We start from the raw sequence: 21,650 nt of genomic DNA on the forward strand, positions 1-21,650 counted from the left end.
TCAACAGTCCTAATGCTCTGTGCTGACGAATTTGTTTACCTTATCTCATTTGAGAGAAACAAAATGGCATTCGAGACTTCCATGGTAAACGAATGAGTTTTTTGAATGTCTTTCTTGGCATTTTCGTTCAAATGACAGCATTTTGGCGAACAATTGTAACCAGTAAATGAGATTTTGTACTCGTCCTTTAATCCAGAAAATAAGGCCAATAACACAGGAGGTTTATTCAAAAAAAGTAAAAAGAAAATTGCAGTTATTACTGACATATCTCCATATGCACTTCCAAGTGGTTCTGGGTTTATCCATACGGTTTATCCATACTTTCACATTGCTTATTGCTAATATCTAGTCTCGATGTTCACATTGCTAATTTCTTTGTTTTAACATTTTAGACCCTATTCTAAGCATGAATCAAGAGAGAAGCAATTCTGTTCTTTAAAACCGGCTTCCTTGTCAATCAACACAAAATATGGCAAGGTCTTATTTTACTTAATGCAATATTGGTGGGTGTCGTCATGTTAGCCTGAATTCATCAATGTCTCCGTGTAAGTGCAATACATTGTTGTAACAATTTTATTCTATACCTTATCGTTGAAACGGGATCTTGTTGGTGTTCGTGAGAGATAGCGTAATTATACACACTGTGCAAGCTCTATATATCACATCTTGGCCTACATTACTATGTAGAGTCTTGCGCTGAAATTGAAACAGTTGTAACCGATTTTGAAGTAGTTGTATATTTTGATTGAAAATATTTCGTTGCACACAGTCTCGCTAGTTGAAGAATAAACATATGAACAAAGCATCTGTTTATGGATTATGGATTTTATTTATTGGAAGATTAACATTGTAAAAAGAGATAAGAAATGCATTTAGAAACATAGACTGAGATTCAATATTGCAAATGACTGCAATTCATAGTCGACTATTTAAATTAAAATCAATTACATGATATAAAGCATTAAATTAAAATTTGTATCTCTATTTCTATACGGTCCAACATTTATGACAGCAAACCAAAACATAATATTATATTGAATACTGTCACAAACTTTTCACCAGTCTTTATACAATAAGCTAAAAACTAAGTTTTCTACCAAATAGGCTAATAAATGTACAGGCTCGGTAATTTTATTGTAAACAAGTCATTTCCAAGATCAGGTTTCCTTGGTCCAGTGTTCCTGTGTAAAAAAAGAAATGAATCTGTTTAAAAAAAGGATCGAGAAGGAATCTTTCTTTTGTGTAACATATCGCCAGTATGATTTTTTAGCTATGCTATTAGAATGCTATTTTCACAACAAAACATCTCTTTTACAATAAACGGCATTGTATGTATAAGATGGGTTTCTTACTTTTGATGCCATTTTATACCTGACTCGCAACTAACAACAGGCTTTCTCAAATCTAAATTGTGTGAAATCTGCCAAACTTTGCATTTCGGTTAAAAATTAGCAAAGAATTTAAATCCCAGGACAATTTTTTCAGACCCGTTAATTAATCGAAATTAGCAAAGAACTAAAATTTAATCGATTAAATCTTATGTCGATTAAAAAAATCATACTTCAACAATTAACCATTTATGGCATAATTATTTACTATAAGAAATGGTTTATAAGAAATCCTCGTAGCCTATTTGCGAAATCCAGAGACTCTTCTGCAAGAAATCGGTGGTAACATCAAGTATTGAAATTTCTACAATACTTAAATATAATCTTAAAAAAAAGTAAGGCTTTGATAGGGTTTTCAAATCAGCAAAAAGTCTCCTTCAACCATACTACCTAAAAGTAAACTTTAGAAAATGTTCTCATTTTGCCTGTTGGAAACACTTTATTAAAGGCTCTTGCGCAAACGGCATGCTTAGTGGCAGCTGTCTTGAGAAATCGATTGTGTTTTGTATTTTCATGCAGTACGATATTAGGCCGGTTTTAAAAATATTGCCTTTAACTCAGCCGAGATTTCTGGTAAGCGTAAGTTACAAAATACGTTAATAACTGTACCCAAACGTAAACATGCCTTCTAAGGAATTAAGAATAAAGATTTTTTTCTAAAAACAGGTGCATTTTTCCTAGTAGGTTTAAGTAAATATAAGCCCAATCGAAATCAAAATATTTCAAATAATACTCACCTGCACACTGTTTCCAAAACTCTTGCAATTTTTGTTTGACTGTCGCTATGCTAGTAAGACAAATCCAAAAAAATTGATCAATTACGCTATAAGAAGCATTGTTTTAAAAGAAAGTATCATCATTTACCATGATTTACCTCTCCAAACCATGATTTAAGAACTAAGAATAAAATTATACAGCAAAAACTCCGCCTTAGGTCCTTCTGCCACAATATTTTCTGGTACCGTTGAATTCCATTAAGTCAGACCATCAAAAGGATGAGGAAATGATCTGACTTAGCGATTGTATGACTTATCCGGAATACGACATTTTAATTGAATACCGTAAATCCTCGAATTGCCCCCCCCCCCTTTGAATAAGCCCCCACCCTAGAACTACAAATTGTCAATAAGTCCCCCCCTCGAATAAGCTCCCACTGCTACCGTAAATTCTCAAATTGGACCCCTCAATTTGATGATTTTTGCTATCTGAGGTTGCCTATGGCGTTTTATTGAATTACCACAACAAATTCACACTTTTGGTAGTAATTAATTAAATGCTCATAAAGAACTTTCTATTAAAATAAACGAGGTCTTTTAATAATGTCTTCTTAATGTCTACAATAATTTTATAAGCCCCCCCCCCTTGTATAAGACCCCCCCTCGAATAAGCCCCCATCCAAAAATATCAAAAATAAATAAGCCCCCAGGGGGCTAATTCGAGGATTTACGGTAATGTAGAAAAATCCAATGGAAATTAAAAATCAAGCCGATTTAAGAAAAAAGCGACATATCCGGGGTACGACTTAACGAGATTCGACTGAACTCTTTTCTAAATTCGTTTGTTTTGACGTTTTAAAAAAGGTCTGATAGTTAAATAAGAAAGAATGGCTATTGTATCTACAATGAAAGCTAACTGAAATACTAATGTTAAGACTCTACCAAATAGAGTATGCTAATTTTCATTAGCGATAAAAATATCAATAATACTGACAATATTATCAGATTTTTTAAGAAAACAAGATAAAACTTCAAAGCAGTCAATAATAAATTAATATATTTCTCACAATTCTGTCTGAATGAGTTGCAATCTCTTCGAAGGTGGCTTTATTGAAATTCAATGCTGTCGGAGGCTTTTTGTTTTCATCGCGTCCTGTTAAAAGGATTGCATTGTATAATGCTGGATAAAATAGGGATGGTTGTGGAAACCACATTTCGCATAAATTGTCTGAAGATAGAATGAGAAACCTTTTGTATGTACAAGAAAAGTTCAAAATGTTGTGAAAAGGATGACATGGCATCAAGTAGCCTATTTGTGTCATCCCGTATTCACACTCTGTCCATTGTTCGAGGCCTAAGGTCGTTTAATAACTGCAGATTTTCTGATTTATAATAAGTAGCCTGAACTTGGTGCTGAGAGGGCACTGGTTTGTTTTGGACTGAGATAAAATTACATTTCTGTACGACGCTACAGAGCAAGACATTGATTTAGATAGCCACATTTGAGACTTTTCACATTAGTTTTATGTTCTCATTTACACCAATGGACGTCGCCAGGCTGCAATGATTACCGTTTGTACAAATCAAGAGGCAGGACAAGGGTGCAGGCTACTGAGCATTACTGTTGGTGTTTTTATGCTTATTTCAAGAAAGATATTTAAGAAAGAGGAAAGATAGGAACATAAAGTTTTTGAGATAAAAAGTATTTCACAGACAGAAATTTTGAAGTATTTCAGAAAAAGCCAGATACACCTCTCCTCCTTCTAGTTGTCCCGCGAATCAATGTTGATATTTGATGCATACAGAAATCGATTATAAGAAGTCTACATCTAATTTTGGCATGAGAGGAAGGAGAAAAAACCCATAATTTTATGAAAATTGTTTGTTTTCTCCAGATATTTCAGATAAAAAAAGCTGCAAATAAGATGCGTACACCTTTTATATTTAAAGATACTCTTTCAGCTTTGCAATTCAAATCTCATGCAACTGAGATGAAATAGAAATAAAAGCACTGCTACTCACTTAAAGTGTTTTTCAGATCCTCATATGTAATCTTTTTAGTCTCAATCTAGAATAAGAAACAAAATAAATGTAATTAACACTAAATATAAATATTTTACGCAAACTTTCGGAAGACATACATTTGATATCGAAGCGGGAATTACGTTCTGAAACCAGAAGACCTATTAGCAGCCCACAGGCTTCTGTTATTTCTATTATCATCTTATCTACATAGCATCTTATTTAAGCGTTATATCTCCTGTTTATTCACCAATCGGCGATCAGCTCTCCTAAGATCTCAAATACCAAGAACAAGTCTACAAAGTTTTCTTCTGAGATTTGAAGCAGCTCCTGTACAATCTTTTCTATATGGAAACCCCTGTTGTAATGTGATAGAAAATAGCGTTATTACTGAGGCTACTATGGTACTTTTTAATCTTTCTAATTATTGTGTTCATTTCTTTTTGTTAGTAAGTATAATTTAATGTTGTATATTTTAGTACCATTCATAGCCAGAACTCGGTGACCATGTGTCTTTTTTGGGTATGAATGGCATATTCTATTGTGTTAGTTTTTAATCGCTTGAAAAAAAAAACCTGTACAACATTTGAAACTTAGAGAGAAAGAAACAATACTAATCATTCTTCTTGCCACTGTGAGAAAACTATAATTTGACTTTGTTATACTTATGACTTTATCTATTTGGAGCAAATACTAATTTTTAAGGTACCTATGACTTCTTGGCCCCTAAATTTAATTCTTATTAATTTCTCTTGTTGCTTGACAGCTTGAAAGGTTTGGAGGCTTTGAACCAATACATGTCTGCTCTCTGTGGCGTTGGGCAACAGTGTTAGCCATTAACAATTCGCGTTTTTGATAATTCGGTGTTTTGTTCTCTTGAAAGCTCCAATTGTTGGTCCTTCAGTGTAACTTTTTGTAAGAAAACTATATTACCTTGGCAGGAATAGAAGGGAAACTTCCAGATGATTCATGTCGCAGCATTGGGAGAGTATCAGCAAGAGAAGCCACGGATGATGTGCGAGCTAAGAAAAAAATTACTATTTAATTTTTTAACAGCTTGTCTCTAAAAAAATGTCTGAAAATGCATTTCAGCAGATCGTTTATAAAGGGTTATAAAATTACTGGTCATAAATTCTTAGGAGGTAACAAAAAACTCGATGGACAATTTTGTCCGTCATAAAGAAAAAGATTAGTTTTCCTTAGATCATTTCATTCAATAGATGTCAAATGTCACGACAAACACAAAGTCATTGAAGACGACCAAGGGATGAAAACATGTCTGCATGCTCGTAACTTCTCTTATCTAAGAAAACACCTTAAGGACAATGAAACAGGTCAAGAAAAACCAAGAAAAGCAAGAAAAAGTATTGCCAGAAAATCTCAACCGTTAGTGAGAAGGTTGAGAACAAAAGCATGACCCAGTCATTGGGTAGAACTAGCTTTAGCCGGTCATTGGATGTGCCGATCATCCGCGTAAACATTAAAACGAACTTTTATGTGTATATATACTTATTACATGAAATAAAATCACCAAGCACACGAACCTGGTATAGGCGATGGGTTATACGGTATATCGATAGGACTTGTATCGTATCCACTCATCTTTAGTGTGTTGATAACAAGATGGCGGTCAAAATACGCAAAGTCGGATAGTTTGTGCGTAGAATCGAGGCTAAGTTCAACACTTAGAGCGTTGCTTGGTAACAAGAATGGATAATGTTCTTTCCTTCGAGCCATAACCTTGAAAAAGAAAGAAAACCTTGACGGAAAAAGGACTTTCTATGAGAAACATCTTATATTTTAAGCTGTTCATTGTATCCCATCCTGTTGGAAATAATTCGATGTCATCGATTCGGCAGTTACTGAAATGCCGTGTAATGGCCTATATCTTTGAAGTAGGAAACACAAAGTTTGACATTGGCTATGAATTAAAACCTACAGCAGCAACTAACCACAATTTATTCTCCATGTATTTTCTTACAGTATTCTCTTGCTAAAACAACAAAATCTTTGGGTTCCTCTGCTGGCTGATAATTCATACAGGTGCACTGTTCTTACAAAAGTTATTGACGTATAGAAATAGCTGTAAAATGATTCATAGAAATATTGCCATACTAAAAATTGTAATTATTGGGTATTTTTGTGTCTGTTTATAAAATGCAGAAAGTATTTGTTATCCTGGGTGCCTTGAACATGACGGCAGGAGCACATCCCGTTCCTGCTTTTCTCCTTGGAGCAAAAGATACATAAAATCACACCATGTGTATGATAAAAGTATATGAAATAGATATAATATAATATTACATAAAAGTATATGAAAATGAATATACCTGCAAGAAATGCTGTCTTAAATCACCAATTGCAGTAAGATCGCAGATTACTCTAAGTGCCATGGAAACAGTAGAGTGGATGCAGATTTTTTGTCCCATCGTCTGATTAGTGTCTTCTTTCTTAGCTAAATCCTAGGTAGAGAATGATTTATCAAAAAATTTTAAACAATAAGTTATTATTTAGGGATAATTAAAAGGATCGTTGGTCTTAATCAATAGGAAAAATTATGGAACATTTAACATGAGGGTAAGATATAGACAAAAAAAATCTTCTGTTAAAAAATCAATCTCACAATTTCACTTTCAAATTAATTATTAAAAACAATTTGGTAAAAGTTTTGCTAAGAGCAGCGTTTGAAATATATCATGTACAACGAAGGTTATAAACCAGTTATTTAGAAGGCTATTAGTCAAATTAATAAGAAAAATTAGTGAAAGATGGAAAGAACGAAGAAAAAATTACGAAAGAAGGGTAGAATAAGAAAAGAATGGCATGGCAGAAACAAAACAGAAAACATAATCATTTGTTAACAAGAAATAAATGGAAGTGGAGGAAAGGCAGATAAAAACAAGACGGTGACTACAAAATAGCATGATGTAGCAAGCAAGAAACAAATGATTAAGACAAAGGGAAAAGGTAAATAAAGACAAAAGACTATATGTTGTATTAGAATATCTTGAGTTGGGCGCAATATTCTTTATTCTGAAAAGCAATATACAAAAATCAGCTCTTACTTGTAGTCCGAAAACGAATCCAGCCAGTTCGACAATAACTTCAGCTTCCCCAAACTCCAGAGCCAATAAACATATGATTTTCGATATAACACGGTAATTGACATATGTGTTAGAGATCGCTTTGGCTGTTTGGTACAAGTAGAAGTATGTCTGTTGTGAGTTCTAGAAAACGGAGGGAAAATTGTAATAGCAAACCTAAAATAATGAGTTCAATTTTCAAAATAGATCTTTAGCTAGAAACTCCTACTTTCAGAGAAACTTTCCTGTTTTTAGTTGAATGGATGGATACAAAAAACATCAAAACAAGGTGACTTGCTGAATTGAATCGTTGGTCAGAAAGCAGAACAATTTTCAACACTTTTTATAAACAAAGACGTTTAATTGTGATTTTAAGAAAAAGCGTCGACCTTCCATTGTGCCTTTGATCGAAAATTTTGCTAGTAAAAATTGAAAGCTTAAATATAACTATTAATTTTGAAACAGCTAGTTTTTGAAATGAAAATAGAAATATAGTCACAATCAAAAGTATAAAATCAGAAGACAATCACAAACACTTTCCTAACTTTTTCCTTGGGCAAGTGCTGCTTAAAAATATAAAATATTAGCATGCTTAGGTCCGACTAGTAGTAGGCTAACAGTATAGCATGTAGTAGGCTTCGACTTAAATAGAATGGACAAAGTACTTGTTAATACATAACAGAAAACCTGGAATCATATTAAATACCGGCCTAAATTAAAAAGAAATCCAATGCTCTGCAGAAAGAAAGACCTGCAAGTCTTTCTCTATACAATCAAAATAAGATGCCCCCTGGATTAATCAAAAAAGCTACAACTCGTTTTAAAACATAAACGCTACAGTTGTGATCCAGATAAATACAGCGATGGATTACTAACTTAACCGCGAAATTAAGGTAATACCTTGCGAATGAAAACAGAGTCTTTCTTTGTGCATCTTTCGATTGAAAATTCCAGTTCTGTTTCAGCATCAGCAACCTTGTCGCTGTTGAAAGTGTTAAGAACAACATAAGGCAGACAAATTCACTGGAGTATGTCAGTACTGAATAAATTTATTGGTGATCTAAAGTATAAAACCATTTGAAATAGGAGAAGGGTATGAAGTGGATTTGGCACCAAATTACTCAAAGATAGCAGAATTAACTCAGGTAAGAATATAGACGGAGAACGCTTATCAAGAAAAGCAAAGAAACAAATAAAACAAAGAAACAAATACAATAATCCTAAGGCGTATCCTTAGATTATCTTAGGGTGTAGCTTTGACTATTTAGAAAAGCTAGAATGTTAATGTACAAAAAACGATAAAAGTCAATGTAGATCTTGAAAATGAACATTAAACTAAGGTTTAAAGTGCCAGTTCAGTCCTTGCAGTCTTATGCTATCAGTCGCTCACAAAATTTTCAACAGGCTTGACCGTATTTCTGTCTTAAGAAAATTCCAATAGGCCATTATCAATCTTCATTCGTGTATATGTTTGTTTTGACGTTAATCTAAAAGCCACGTAAAATGCAACACTGATAAACCAAATAATTGCATAAAATAAGCATGAAAAACTAAAGAATCGAGAAAAAGACAACGAAACGAACATCAAAAGAGGTTCTATTAAGACAACTCACATTAATTTGTCAATTTTTTGGGAATTGTTCTGACGATCAAGAAGGTTTGCAAATACTTTTAGAGCAAAAAGTCGAACATCTAAAAAAGAAATAAATCACTCTTTACACTAATGATACTTTTTTTACTGGTAAGTATAAGATACATAGATTACTTATGTAACATTAAACTACGAATCAAAGCAATTAGTTTAATTTAATATGAATTAATTCAACAGCAAATCAAACTATTCAAAAACAATCTTAAATGCTTTTTCTTTGCAGAGTTAAGAAAACATGCTATTAAGCTTGATTGCTCGTCAGGTTGATAACATTGTGCAGGTGATAATGTGCGGGTCAACTTTCATTAGTAGGACCATGAATAATTTTACTGCCAGGTTCCAAGGCCAGTTACACATTGTTGTGCTCAGATAACGCATAGCAACAAGTCATTGTAATTCAGCTTAAACTCTCTTGTAGGAATGCATTCACATTTTCGGTTATAAATTTGGTGATAAAAAGGGCTGGTAACTAGAATAAGCTGGATGGGAATTGATTCAGTAAAATAGAAATCAAATAAAAAAGATAGAAGTAAGGTCATGAACACTTTTCTTAACGACTCAGAAAGACATTTCATATTTTTACAAATGGAATACAAACAGTCATCCAGAAACTTACCTTGATCTGCTTGCACGAAACCTCTTAGAAGAAAATCCAGAAAGCTAGCTGGAAGTGTGGACTGAAACGGCATGTTGATGTGCTTCTCTGCAACCTGCAGTAACAGGAAATGACCAAACACTTATTTTATAATCGCATTTTGAGGATTCGTTTGACTAAACTCAGAGCTTGCGTACTATCTATTGAATAAATTGCTAAAAGTCAATTGGGTCATAGGCTCAACCGTTTATAAACCTATTGCGCCCGTCCAGGTACATAGCAACATAAACAAATTTAATATCGACTGTCTGAAAAATCATCCTTATTCCAGTATAAACACTAATATCAAAGTAAACGAATATAATACATGAAACTTTAATTAAAAACTTAAATATTCTGATGCTTAACTTGTTTTTATGTTGTACCTACCGCGAGAAGAACTCTGAACATCTGTGTCTGATGAACAGAAATGCTTTCATCTCTAAGAAAAACAAAATGTTTGTTAATATTTTTAGATAATACTTTGTTACCAACATGCACCTCAACCTAACTCAGAACAAACGTTTGAAATAACGATGATGCCGTTTTTTTTCTTCAAAAGCTCACCCACTTCAAACTGAAATCTCAAAATCGATTTTAAAGAATCTATTGATAGCAGTGGATTTTCTTTGCATTTCCATTCATTTCAAGTTTTTGATAAGAGAGCCCCTGAATTTAGCTCTCCGCTAAGATTTACAAAATGAAATGTTGAAAATAATCTGTTTTTCTACAAAAATCGCTATACTTCGAAGCATGCCGGCTTTTTTATGTTGAATCGATTGAGCAAAGTATGAGTTTATCGCCTATCTGTGGAACATAATGGGAGAACCATAAAGCCCCGGTCAAGCGATCCAACATGTTGGGCGAAATGTTGGGTGAAATGTTGGATCGTTTGATCAGAGCTAAACATTTCCTATCTGTTGCATTTAGGACCTGAAATCTTAATACCATCTTGTGAAAAACTAGAGTTTAAGAATCTATAGCCTAGGAGAATCTGTTTTGTATGTTTAAGTTATTCAAGTTCTATTTCATCGAATGCTGAAATTACTCACGTTTTATTGAGCATCAGGTCTTCGTTTGATCCAATGCACAAACTCTTCCTTGTTGACTCTGGTGCATTTAGACCTGGTATTTTTGCAGCTATGAATGTCATCACCTCGACGCGTTGGTACCCAGGAAGGGCATGTGAAAAATCCCCTAAAAATTAAAAACACTAAAGTGGCTTTCCATTCTGCGTGAAAAGATGCTGAAAAATTACCGCCTTTGATGCTTAATGACCGTTAATGGCTGCCCATGATAGGACTTTCAAATAATGGTTATCTGTGAGGCCAGAACTAGCAGGCAAATGCAAACGGGTTGTCAAGTCACAAAGACTTAAACATCGGGAAAAGCTTTCAGGACTAAACTATTGCCTATTTTTGCAGAAAACCGTTTGGTGTGAATCAATATTCTTAGACAGAAGTTGTTTACGATTACACAAAGTGAATCACATTTGCACACACAGACAAATAATTGGATTTTCTGTTTTTTCCAACAAGAAGAAAACATTTGTACTTGCAAGAGGAAACATCTTAACAACAAAGAAGCATTAGTACTCCAAGATACATTAGAAGCATTAGTATTTCTTACCTGCAGTCCTGATAATAGCAGCTTTGATCAACTGTTCTCTCCCATCCTAGAAGGAGAAAAATTCGTTATTACACCAGCCAAATATCCTTTCTCATCTCGGCCATTTCAAAGAGTTGATTCACTAAAATGCTTTGTAGAACTGCAGAAGATTTATGCAACTCGGTAGTCCCAAATTGAAAACCCATTCAATATCGTTAATGTCAATATTATGTGTTAAGAGGGCTAGAGATGAGAGAACATCGGGTGGACTCCAACATCGGGTAGATGCAATGCCTGCCAAAAGTCTTGGAACACTGACATCAATTTCAAAGGTCAAAACCAATCATCCCCCTCTCCCTTACAGAACAATGTTGGTTTACTATCAAACGGGCTAGGATTTTAGGACGCACTTTCTTTTGCGCTTCTTTTATGATATTTCTCTAAATCATCAACATTGTTTGAGGGGGAAGGGGGCGGAAGTAGCAATTTTTTTCATTAAAGGGATAAAAGATATCAAATGCAGCGTAAATTAGTGGGTGTTCCAAGTACTTTTGGCAGGCATTGTGAGTCTTTTTGCAGTTTGCAAGCTGAGATAGTTTTGTGGAAATCTTTGTCATTTTAATGTAAAACTGCTTCTAATCTTCCTAAGTACCGTTATTCTTTTGTTTCGCTTCATATTTATTGTTTTTTGTTAGCTATGTTAAACATTACTTGTTATTGGTTATGTTGGCTAGAATCGTTTTGTTAACTGAAACATCTGCTGTATAAAACTTTTTGTAGATTTTTGCACTCTTTTACATTTTTGAATTTCAAAAACCGAATTCTATAGTTCTTGTGGAACCAAAAAAGCAGCAAAGTAAGTGCATGGAATAAGAATAAACAGGAGACAGACAATTATGAAAAAACCAGAGAACCAAGAATTTGTTTATGTGGTAACCTGAGATGTTCTTGTTGGGCCATTCCCGCCCTTTGTTATGTTGACTACGAGAAGTACGTGCTTGCGATACATTAAACTTCTGATGCCATGGAACGTTTTAGAAATAAAGAACAACCAAAAGAGCATACCTTTCGTTGGCTATTTGAATCGAGTTCATGATCCACTGAAATTTCCAAATGTTTCAGCAACGTATTGAAAACTTCAAGAACAGAGGGTCCTGAGAATTTACATATGAATTGTATTAAATGTTCTCAACAAGAAAAGTATGAAGCAGAAAAAATTATGCAAAAAAATAAGCCATTGTTGCGAAAAATCTTAAAGAAATGCTAAGGCATTGGTTAAAAAAATAAAATCAAATATACTTGGTTGCGATTGCTATTGCAGATATCCAGAACCCAGAGTGCAGAGTTTGGCATTAAATTCCTTAACTGATCGCATTTAAATTTTTCATGTGATAATATTAGCTATAATCAGATTCAGGTACAATTCCAAGGGGATGTCATGAGATATTCCGTCCGTGTAAGGTTGTTTAGTACTTCGTGGGCAATAATTTAGGTAAATAGTTATTCCAAGTTTTTAAAATAAATAGAAAAAATATCACAGGCACTGATCACAGGGGAGATTTTTTGGGGATTTTTGTATTCTCGAAAGCATTCATTTGCCCGTTATTTTAAGATTTTTGCTGTTTTGAAGTGCCCACTGTTTTGAGGTGTCCGTTTTCGGAAGTGTCCGCTGTTTGGTGGTGTCCGTTCCTTACATTTGGCCGCTGTCTGGAGGTGTCAGTTACTAGGATATGTCCTATAGGAAAAATTCGCTGTATATGAATAAAATCCCTTAGAAACTGTATGCGCTACAAGCATTTCCTTACCAATAGAACCACCACTAGGGACGCTAACAACAGCTGACAATACTTCGATAATACTGGCTTTCATGTTGGGATCCCACTCCGATTTGTCGTCGAGATGATGCAGCAAGCTTTCAATAACTTTATACGAATATTGATTCTGCAAAGAGAAAAAATATCTCACAAGATGGGCTTTGTGATGAAGATGTTTTAACCCACGCTCTCGAAGGTGTTTCAAGCCATTTATTTTTAACAAAATAACAATCAACATTTATTTTTGGAAAGTTGAATGCTGGTGCAAAAAAAAAGATACGAAACAAATTATTCTATCTTTAACGGTGAAGAAATACGAGTTAGGGTTACTTTTGGGACTGCAAAGTAAGAGGGGGTTATAGGTGAAGCAAGAATAATAAAGAGGCTTGAATGGCAAAGAGGCTGGGATGACAAAAAAGATGAATAATGTAGATGCGAGTATTAATGAGAGACTAGGATACAAGGATGCAGGTTTGTCAGAGAAAAGACAATTTAAAAATACTTTTGACTTCAACTGACATCGTGGTCTCCAATTAGCTTCGCCTCAATATCCAGTAAAACAAAGCGTATTGGGGGGAAGACTGAATGGGGGGTGGTAAGACTTTCTATGATGATGAATGGCTTGCGCTGGGACTAAAAGAAATCTTCACTACGCATCTCTTTGACAGCTCATCACTAGAATGTTTGCCTGCGCAAAAATACCGTGTTTTGAAGCATTACAAATGTCACCGGATAAAAAATACAAATAATCTCATTAAAGCTGTTAACATGACTGAACTATTTTTGTAAATGAGTTTTGTAGCAAATAAACTTGTAGTTTTTGCAATAGTTACCTGAATTGAGTACATTACAAGAACAAAGCAATGCGATGCAAAGTCATTTGGAATCCACATTTCTCTTGTATCCAGGTACCTAAAACAAAAACCAGTGAGTTCTGGGTATGAAAGATTTGTTCACTTAGAGAAAATGAACTGTTAAAAATCCCGTTTCTTTTGTGAGTCCGTTTCACATCTGATGTTAGGCACATGGATCATAATTCGTTTTAAAACAAATCAGAAGCATATCAGACCATCAATATCGTAGAATCTGGAACCTTGACCTGGCAGCGCATGTACAGTTTGCTGGGCAATGAGGACCCTAGAGAGGGATCAGTGGCTGCTGTCTTTTGTTCCGTCGCCCGTGGTTCCTGTTCTCCAGCACCCCTCTCATATGCTGAACGAACATCCAATGTGAAACGGATTCTAGTAGTTATCAGTAATTAATAGTATTTGTAGGTGTCTGTAATTGTTTCATTTAGCTGTTACTTGTTATATACTTTTTATGTTAATGGCCACAGGATAGTCATTGTCTTTTGCTCCCTGTGGTCCCGTCCCTCTAGTATAGTACATCATTGTGTACACTTTTTAAAGTAATTAGGAAGAGTAGTAGGATGTAGACGTAAGCATGTATTGTAAAAAATTTTATATAATATAAAAAAAGAAAAAAAACTGTTAAAAATTCGAGTATTATCATAAGTCAATTAAATTATTAAAAAATTCAAAATAACTGTTATTAGAACTTTGACCTGATTTTCAATAGCATTTTGCATATCAGATGATACAAAATTTTCAGCAATTATTCTTATCTTTATACTTAAATACATCAGCTTATAAAAATCCAGGGAACCCCCCTCGTTTTCTGTAATCCTTCTTCTCTTTCAAATTATAATCAATATATATTAATCAATCAATGTCGTTCAAATGAAACTTACTCAAACATTGGCTTCAGCGCAGCAGTGATGTTTCCGAATGTTGCCCGGCTGAAAATTTCCCTCAAACACGATTCTGCCAAGTATTCTGGGTCGTGCTGACATTCATCTCTCGAGTTCGACAATGCCTCCACACTGCCGGTCAGCTTTCTTTGCCTAAAATACGGAATATTCGACAAAGGCTGCATCTCACAGAGGATGTTCGAAAGAGGGAGACGCCAAAAAGAGGGAGAAGCTAAAAAGATAGCGGCGCTTGAAGGATGAAGGAACAAAAAATAAGGCAGTGCTCAAAAGACTGAGGAACTTAAAAGAGGGCGGCGCCTAAAAAATTGAGAGCCTAAAGAAGGTGGCCCTTAAGAAATGGAGGGGTCAAAAAGAGGACGGCACTTAAAAGGTGGAGCATTGGTAATTTTTGGTAAAACTAAGGCATCCACTTTTGGGTGTTTATCAAAAAGATGCTATCGCAAATTTTGTTCCTGTCGTGAAAAAATGTGGAGTTTAGTCCTCATGGATTTTGTGGATTTTGTGAAAATATGTGGATTTTAATGGCGAAAGAGCATATTTAATTTTTTAATTTCCTAAGTTTGTGAGATGAACAGCATCTTGCAGCCGATAGGTTTAAAAGCTTCAAAGTGGATTGAAAAACTCAAATCGGGTACCTAATCAGAAGCTATAAACCAGAGGTTATAAAATACGTACCAGAATTATTCTCGTTTCCATTAACCTCGTTCCTATTCGAACTTTGGATAATTTGTCAATTTTGGCGTCTGTAAATACTACATGCCTGTTGTTGAAATATCACTACATCCCCTGAAGAGTGAGTTATTCACGACACAGGCTCTTCAACTCCAAAATATAACTTGCTTAGGTTGTGTATGTTTACCCCAATGTGGCTATGAAATGAAACGAGACCATTTGCTTTCGAACAACCAACCTGGAGCGTAGTTAATTAAAAGAGGTCTGCTAGACTAAACTAGGCCTGTTACCAATTATTTACTGCTACTTACCGACCAGCTTTGACATCAATATTGTACATCAGTGATGGTATAATCTTACACATGTGAATATCATCCCATATATTTACCTAAAATAAAGGAATCTTGATAACACTCATTTTTAAAAACAAAGTTTACTCTCAAAGTTCTATACAAAAGTAAAAAAGGGCAGAGGGAAGTGATTTAAAATGCAACATATCTTTAAGGTGGAATTATTGTTCACAACGCAAGTACATATCACAAATTTTGTATGACAGTGTTTTAGAACCACATACCTGGAGCTCATCCTTCACAGTTTTGCGAACAACGCCCTGTAATCCTTTGATACCTGATGCTTTTAAACTAAAACCAAAGGACACATACAATAGTCATACTTTGCCTTTACAATTTATGCTTCAATTATCATCAATTAGGTGCACCCGTGCAAATGACTTTAAATTAAATAAGGGCCCCTCTCTTGAAAAAGCACCCTGCCAATCAAAGACAAAGATACCAAAGCGTGAAGTGTTTTGCAAAATTGCTAACTTTTAAAACAAGCCCATGCCTCCCTTGCAAAAGTCTGAAATTGATTCAAGTGCTTGGCATTAAATCAAAGATAAATGGTAAGGACAATAGAAGCCAAGGACCAGAACACTTCCATTCAGAGATTCAGATTTAGTGCCAAAACAAAAGATTGAATGAAATCTGCAGGCGCGGATCCAGCCTGAATTCTGACCTATGCAATGCAAAGGTTGTTAGAAAGAGAAGCCACGCCCTTTTGTGTTGGAAACGCCCAAACTTTTCTCAATAAAATTAGTATCTCTGATATTGAATAGGGGATTCAAGAAAGAAATTCTAAGGAAACAACTCACAAAGAGAAGATTAAATTTATCTGCAATTAGAAGAAAAAAGGTATTGAGAAAACCTACTCCGGTAGGATTCGAACCAGGGCCCTCCACTTTTCAAACACAGTGATAATATCACAAGACAACAGAACACACGTTCCTTCCTTAGCAGATTAGCAGGGGGTGAAGCAGCGATTGTCAATTGCCATTTCATTGGCTGTAACAAACAATTGCATAGGTCCACTGTCAACAATTGCATAGGTCAACTCTGATTCCTATTGGTTGGCTGTGCCGCTGCAGAGGCAAGCTCAGCTTCTGATTTGCTAAATCAAATCTCACCTATGCTCCCGCCAAAGATTGCAGAGGTGAAGTACACTCTGATTGGCTTGCAAGACGTTTGCAGAGGTCAAGCAAGCGGTGATTGGCTCTCGAGGAGATTGGATTCAGAAAATACGGACCAGATAAATGCCTAAAATCGCCACTCGACTATTCTGTGCAGAGGCAGAGAGGTAGTCAGCAAAGTATATACCCTGCTGTCTTCTGCATGTTGTTGGTATCAACGGGGGCAGATCTAGGCCGGACGTTGCTGAAGAATTTGCCAAAGAAACTATTGATTAAAATTTTTGACAGTTTCTATTTTATTTTGTTGTTGTGAAAATCTGACTTATGCTTCTGCATAGGTTGCTGTAGTCTGGATCTGCCTCTGATCTGCATCAAGAAATGCTGTTCAACAATGTAAAAATCAATATTTTGATATAAGAGGACACATTTGGAGATCACATAGCTTTTTACTATAGCCATTCACATTCACTTATCTGAATAACAAGCACACAAAGATTAGCAATTTCTAGTAGTTTGAATATATACATTTTTTAATTAAGTAAGCAATATGCAGAAATGCACATTAAAATCAGTAGTAAATTTCATATCACATAATTTGAAGGAAACTGATAAATGAAGTGATATCAAAGAGAAGGAGTTGTTGAAAATTAAAGCAAAACACATGCCAATGCTTTGAAGCTCTCTAGAACAGATCAGCATTTTGGTAAATTAGTTATTTCCTATAAAGTCAGCATTTAAAAGTATATGCGTACCTTTTTCTGATTGCCTCATTTTGATGACTGCTCCAGCACATTTCACTGAACTTTGAAACAAAAAAGTCATAACGTCTGTGGTATGATGGAGTGTCCTCTTCAATGTTTGCAAACTTTGTGAACTAGAGAGAATTTGGTTACCCATATATATTTGTATATGTAAACTTGAAACAATAAAGTAGTTATTTAACTTGAGTTAACAACAGCAAAATAAATTTAACTTGATAACATGATTATTTAAGGGGTGAAAAAGCACAGATGAATATGTTTTGTAGCTAGACTCCAGCTCTCTCATCCAAACTAAACAGTAAGGAGCTGCTGAGCCTGCAAAGCATTTATGCAAAAGAAATTTATAAAGATGATGCACTGTTTAGGTATGCCGATTCTGGTCTTGTAAAGAAACACGGATTTTAAAATAGACCAAGCTGTAACTAATGAAACAATAAAAATTTAAGACATGTTAACTTACTGATGATGTTGCTGCAATTTGAAGGTCTGGCTGTGAAGATTCTAGCAAAGTGTTGACCATCCTAAGAAAACTTTCAACAAACATGTTAAGACTTGAAGATCTGCATGCCAAAAGCAAATGATCCATTGCTTGTATTGAAATTAGAACAAACCTAAGGTGCAATCAAAAGAATCACATTTATCAGGATGGAGTAAACTGAAAATGCTAATACCAACTTAATTCCTAAATACCAAATCAGTTTTTGTCTGGCCAGAAGTGAATCACAAACCAAATGCAGAGAACAAATGCTGGAAAATATAATCATTGAACACAAATGCTGGAAAATATGATCATTGAACACAAATGCTGAAAAATATCATCATTGAACAAGATTGCTTAAAACAACAAGATTGTGTTGCTGATATCCCTTAACTCAAAACCATATAGCATGCCTACAGGCCTGGCCGTGAGCATTTTAGCAGGCAAGCGGTACATCACTCTCCTCAATAAAGTCAGGCAGGCAATTTTTAGTCTCTTGAAAATCGTCAATAAAGGTATATAAATAAACAACATTCTCACTAACAAGATTTCAATAGAATCAAAAGTAAATAATCAGATAGTGTGATTTTGTTATAACATTAGTACAAACTAGCATTCATTGGAAAACTGTCATTTTGATGTTCAAGTACATGAAGGCTTGTTATTTCCGAGCTCGTTATCACAGGAACATCACATATTTTATTAAGTGAAACTAATAAATTCAGCTACTACTGGAAGTTTTAAGATTAAAAGATTTCGAGAAATGACAGTTTCTCACTGGTCCTTAAAAAGTTATATCTTTCAGTGGGGGATCTCCTGTATGCTTTAATTAACATTATGGCCAGTTATAAGAAACCACAGCTGTTCATAAACTACTTAAAGTTATTTAGCACCAAGTTTGCACCAAACAAACGTCACCACCTTCTTTCCATCTATCTCCTCATTTTTTCTTCAAAGTACAGCTTCTTTGTCGTATTTTTCAACGTAAGTTCTTAGGTCAACAGTCGATCTTTCTGGTTGCTCACCATGTTGAAAATATTTGGGTTTCATGTGTTAGGAATATTATGAATACCTTAGAGGCAACCCTGTCAAATGAAATTTCAATTGGCCTTCGAAATAGCATTCTGGTGAAAATGAAACCATTTGAAGGATTCTCTTCCCTATTGCATTTACAAAAGGTTTGTTTTTTTTCCGCGTTACTTGTAAAGTAGTTCACCAGTTTACAGGAGCAGATGACTTCCTGAGAGATTGAAAGGTAATTAATGTTATTTCGAAGTCAAAACATAGAGGATCAAGTTCCTATCAATCTTTTAGTTTTACTTCAAGAGGTGTTGAGAAATGAAAGGAAGACCAAGGCGGGTGGTTAATGTGCGAACTCACATTGAGGTGAGCGCTAGCCCGAGGCGAGTGTGGAGATTCACGCGGGAGATCGCCCGCCTCAAACAGTCAGGTCTTTTATGATATTTTGTAATACACGCCAGGGTAGTAACCTACTCATGGCAGAAAATAAATGCATAGTAGCAATTCTCTTTCTTTGGGCAAGGTATTTCTAAAGATGAGTTTCAATTTGACCCTAGATTTTTTTAATGAGCTAAGAGGAAAGCCTTGGATTAAAGAGAAGAAAGGAATCAGGAAAAGTCAAGTTTGTTGATTTTAGTTTTGATAAACACAGGTTATTGGAGTCTGGGAAACAGGAAGATAGTAGAGCATTTCAAAGTTTAAAAGATCTGTGAAGGTTGATGAGCTGTTGGTGACAGGGTTCTTGTGAAAGAGTGAGCAAGGTGAAAGAGTGAGCACTGAAAGAATAGATGGACTCCATCCTGGACTGCATAATAGGGCCACGAGCATAGTAGCGCACAGTTCCCATAAAGTGGGGGTTCTTGCCTTAAAACATAGCCCCTAAAAATGATGGGTTGCCATTTCAATAACATGCAAACTTCTGGAAAAGGAGGAAACGCTCTTTGAAATAATTTTGAAACAAACATTGTGTAACCTTGAATCAAACATCTGTCAATGAAGTGAAAAAGAATTGCTCTACCACATTGTCATGCCAACCCTTACTCCATTACAACTTTTGTAGCATTTTTGGAGCTTATTCATGAAGATTGAAAGCATTCAGGTGTAAATTTAAAAAAAATTGTTGGTCTGAAGCTTCATGAACAATTATCTGCTGGCATTCTTAAATATTTTTGTTGTTTAATTCCCACTATCTCTCCACGCACCAGGTATTACCAGACTAATATTTGTAGCACATAGTCCATCTGAACATGTGAATTACTTATTGCTATTCAGATTTGGATCTCATCGATTCTACCCTTCAAACACTCTAACAATTCACAGGGCTGGCGAGACAAAAACGAAGACGCAATGCACAAGGTAGACTTAGACAGCATTAACTGTAAACGGAATAACTTACGATGTCTTCCTGCGATAGAGATAATTATTTAGCTTTGAGTAAATGTAATCGCCGATTCTGTCAAGCTTCTCTGGAGCTGAAAGTGTGTAAAATGTTAGCTTCGCCATGTTCGAGTTGACTAGGCCCATTTGTGGGTCTGACGGATATATTTTGTCGACAAGCCTTTTATATCTCGGCCTCAAATTACCAAAGCAGGAACAGACACTCTGAGTAGCCATTCTATTGGTTTAATTCAGGAATCATCAGTCACAGCTAACAATTTTTTTCCTCATTGCTGCAACAAAATTTGCGGCGATAAACATCTGTTTTCCTTGATTTGTTAGATGGAAGCCTCCTAACCTCACTTTCAGAATAAAATTTTTTGCTCCTTCGAAGAGGTCCGGGTCGGGGATTTCGGGCACAAATCATTTTCGTTGTATTAAATTTATTTAGGTGGCGACTTTTCATGGAAACAGTGGTAATTTTCATTTACCTAAAGTGGGGCACGATTGGTCACTATTAAAATAAGATTGGATTCCTTTCAAGTGGTTACCTTTTTTTCTTAAAGTATTAGGCCAGGCTGAGGATTGTTAGGTGGAACATTTCAATGAGAATATGTCAATAGGACTTCCTTGGGAGAGAGTCATTTGCTAGATTGACTTTTTATATCTGCAAAAACTGTGTCACACCCCCTCCCAATAGTATCTCAATAGGAAATTTCAGGTAAAATCCGTTCGGTGGAAGAAACACTTTAGGTATTTCAGAGACCTTCATGTCATAAAAATCAATAAACGATCAAGCAAAGGTAGTTGCTCCGTTGGTTAAATATGATATTCCTTGATACGAATAAAGGTAAACAAACTAATAATTTGAAGTTTGAGGACTTCTTGTTGGCACTAAATCTAAAAATTCATGCCCTCTTTAGGTAAAATGGTGTCTTGTGTCCATTACCCCTAAAGTTTCTCGGTAGAAGCATCAACTGCAATTCACTATGAGCTCCAGATTTTTTTATTATTCAAAAGGCTTGCTAAGATGGAAAGAGCGATCTAAATTGATAACCAGTGCTGCTTGTTACCTAGCTTTAGAAGTAACTGTCAACATGGTATTTTTCAAGACCACGGTGAATTGTACCAGTTGCTCAATTTGTTTGCAAAAATTAAAGAATTTTTCAATAGGACTAGGAGGATTGCTT

The 21,650-nt window shown here is 35.1% G+C and overlaps 1 protein-coding gene across 1 annotated transcript; it reads right to left on the bottom strand.

Moving 5' to 3' along the window:
* Positions 1-810: 810 nt before the first annotated feature.
* Positions 811-20,831, bottom strand: LOC135688694 (protein EFR3 homolog B). The gene is made up of 23 exons (XM_065205611.2): positions 20,480-20,831; positions 18,046-18,196; positions 17,577-17,698; positions 15,934-16,000; positions 15,671-15,747; positions 14,667-14,819; positions 13,750-13,828; positions 12,908-13,043; positions 12,168-12,256; positions 11,124-11,169; positions 10,547-10,691; positions 9,885-9,936; positions 9,477-9,570; positions 8,823-8,901; positions 8,110-8,191; positions 7,192-7,353; positions 6,457-6,588; positions 5,671-5,866; positions 5,060-5,148; positions 4,127-4,172; positions 3,172-3,257; positions 2,126-2,175; positions 811-1,181 (listed from the first exon to the last, which is right to left on the bottom strand). Exons 1-23 carry the CDS (start codon positions 20,695-20,697, stop codon positions 1,106-1,108), a joined length of 2,427 nt encoding a protein of 808 aa, XP_065061683.2. The 5' UTR covers positions 20,698-20,831; the 3' UTR covers positions 811-1,105.
* Between the last annotated feature and the right edge of the window lie 819 nt (positions 20,832-21,650).

This window comes from Rhopilema esculentum, chromosome 9 (genome assembly GCF_057945365.1).
Source record: "Rhopilema esculentum isolate cy_ngs chromosome 9, ASM5794536v1, whole genome shotgun sequence".
NCBI classification, from domain to species: domain Eukaryota; kingdom Metazoa; phylum Cnidaria; class Scyphozoa; order Rhizostomeae; family Rhizostomatidae; genus Rhopilema; species Rhopilema esculentum.

Bases quoted from the DNA above. Each gene is read 5' to 3' on its own strand.
- LOC135688694 (XM_065205611.2), bottom strand. From the start codon at position 20,697: ATGGCTACTCAGAGTGTCTGTTCCTGCTTTGGTAATTTGAGGCCGAGA. The intron at 17,699-18,045 runs GTAAGTTAACAT...AATTCTCTCTAG, and splicing joins AAATTGCAGCAACATCATCA to TTCACAAAGTTTGCAAACAT. The intron at 9,937-10,546 runs GTGAGTAATTTC...TGTTTTTCTTAG, and splicing joins GACCTGATGCTCAATAAAAC to AGATGAAAGCATTTCTGTTC.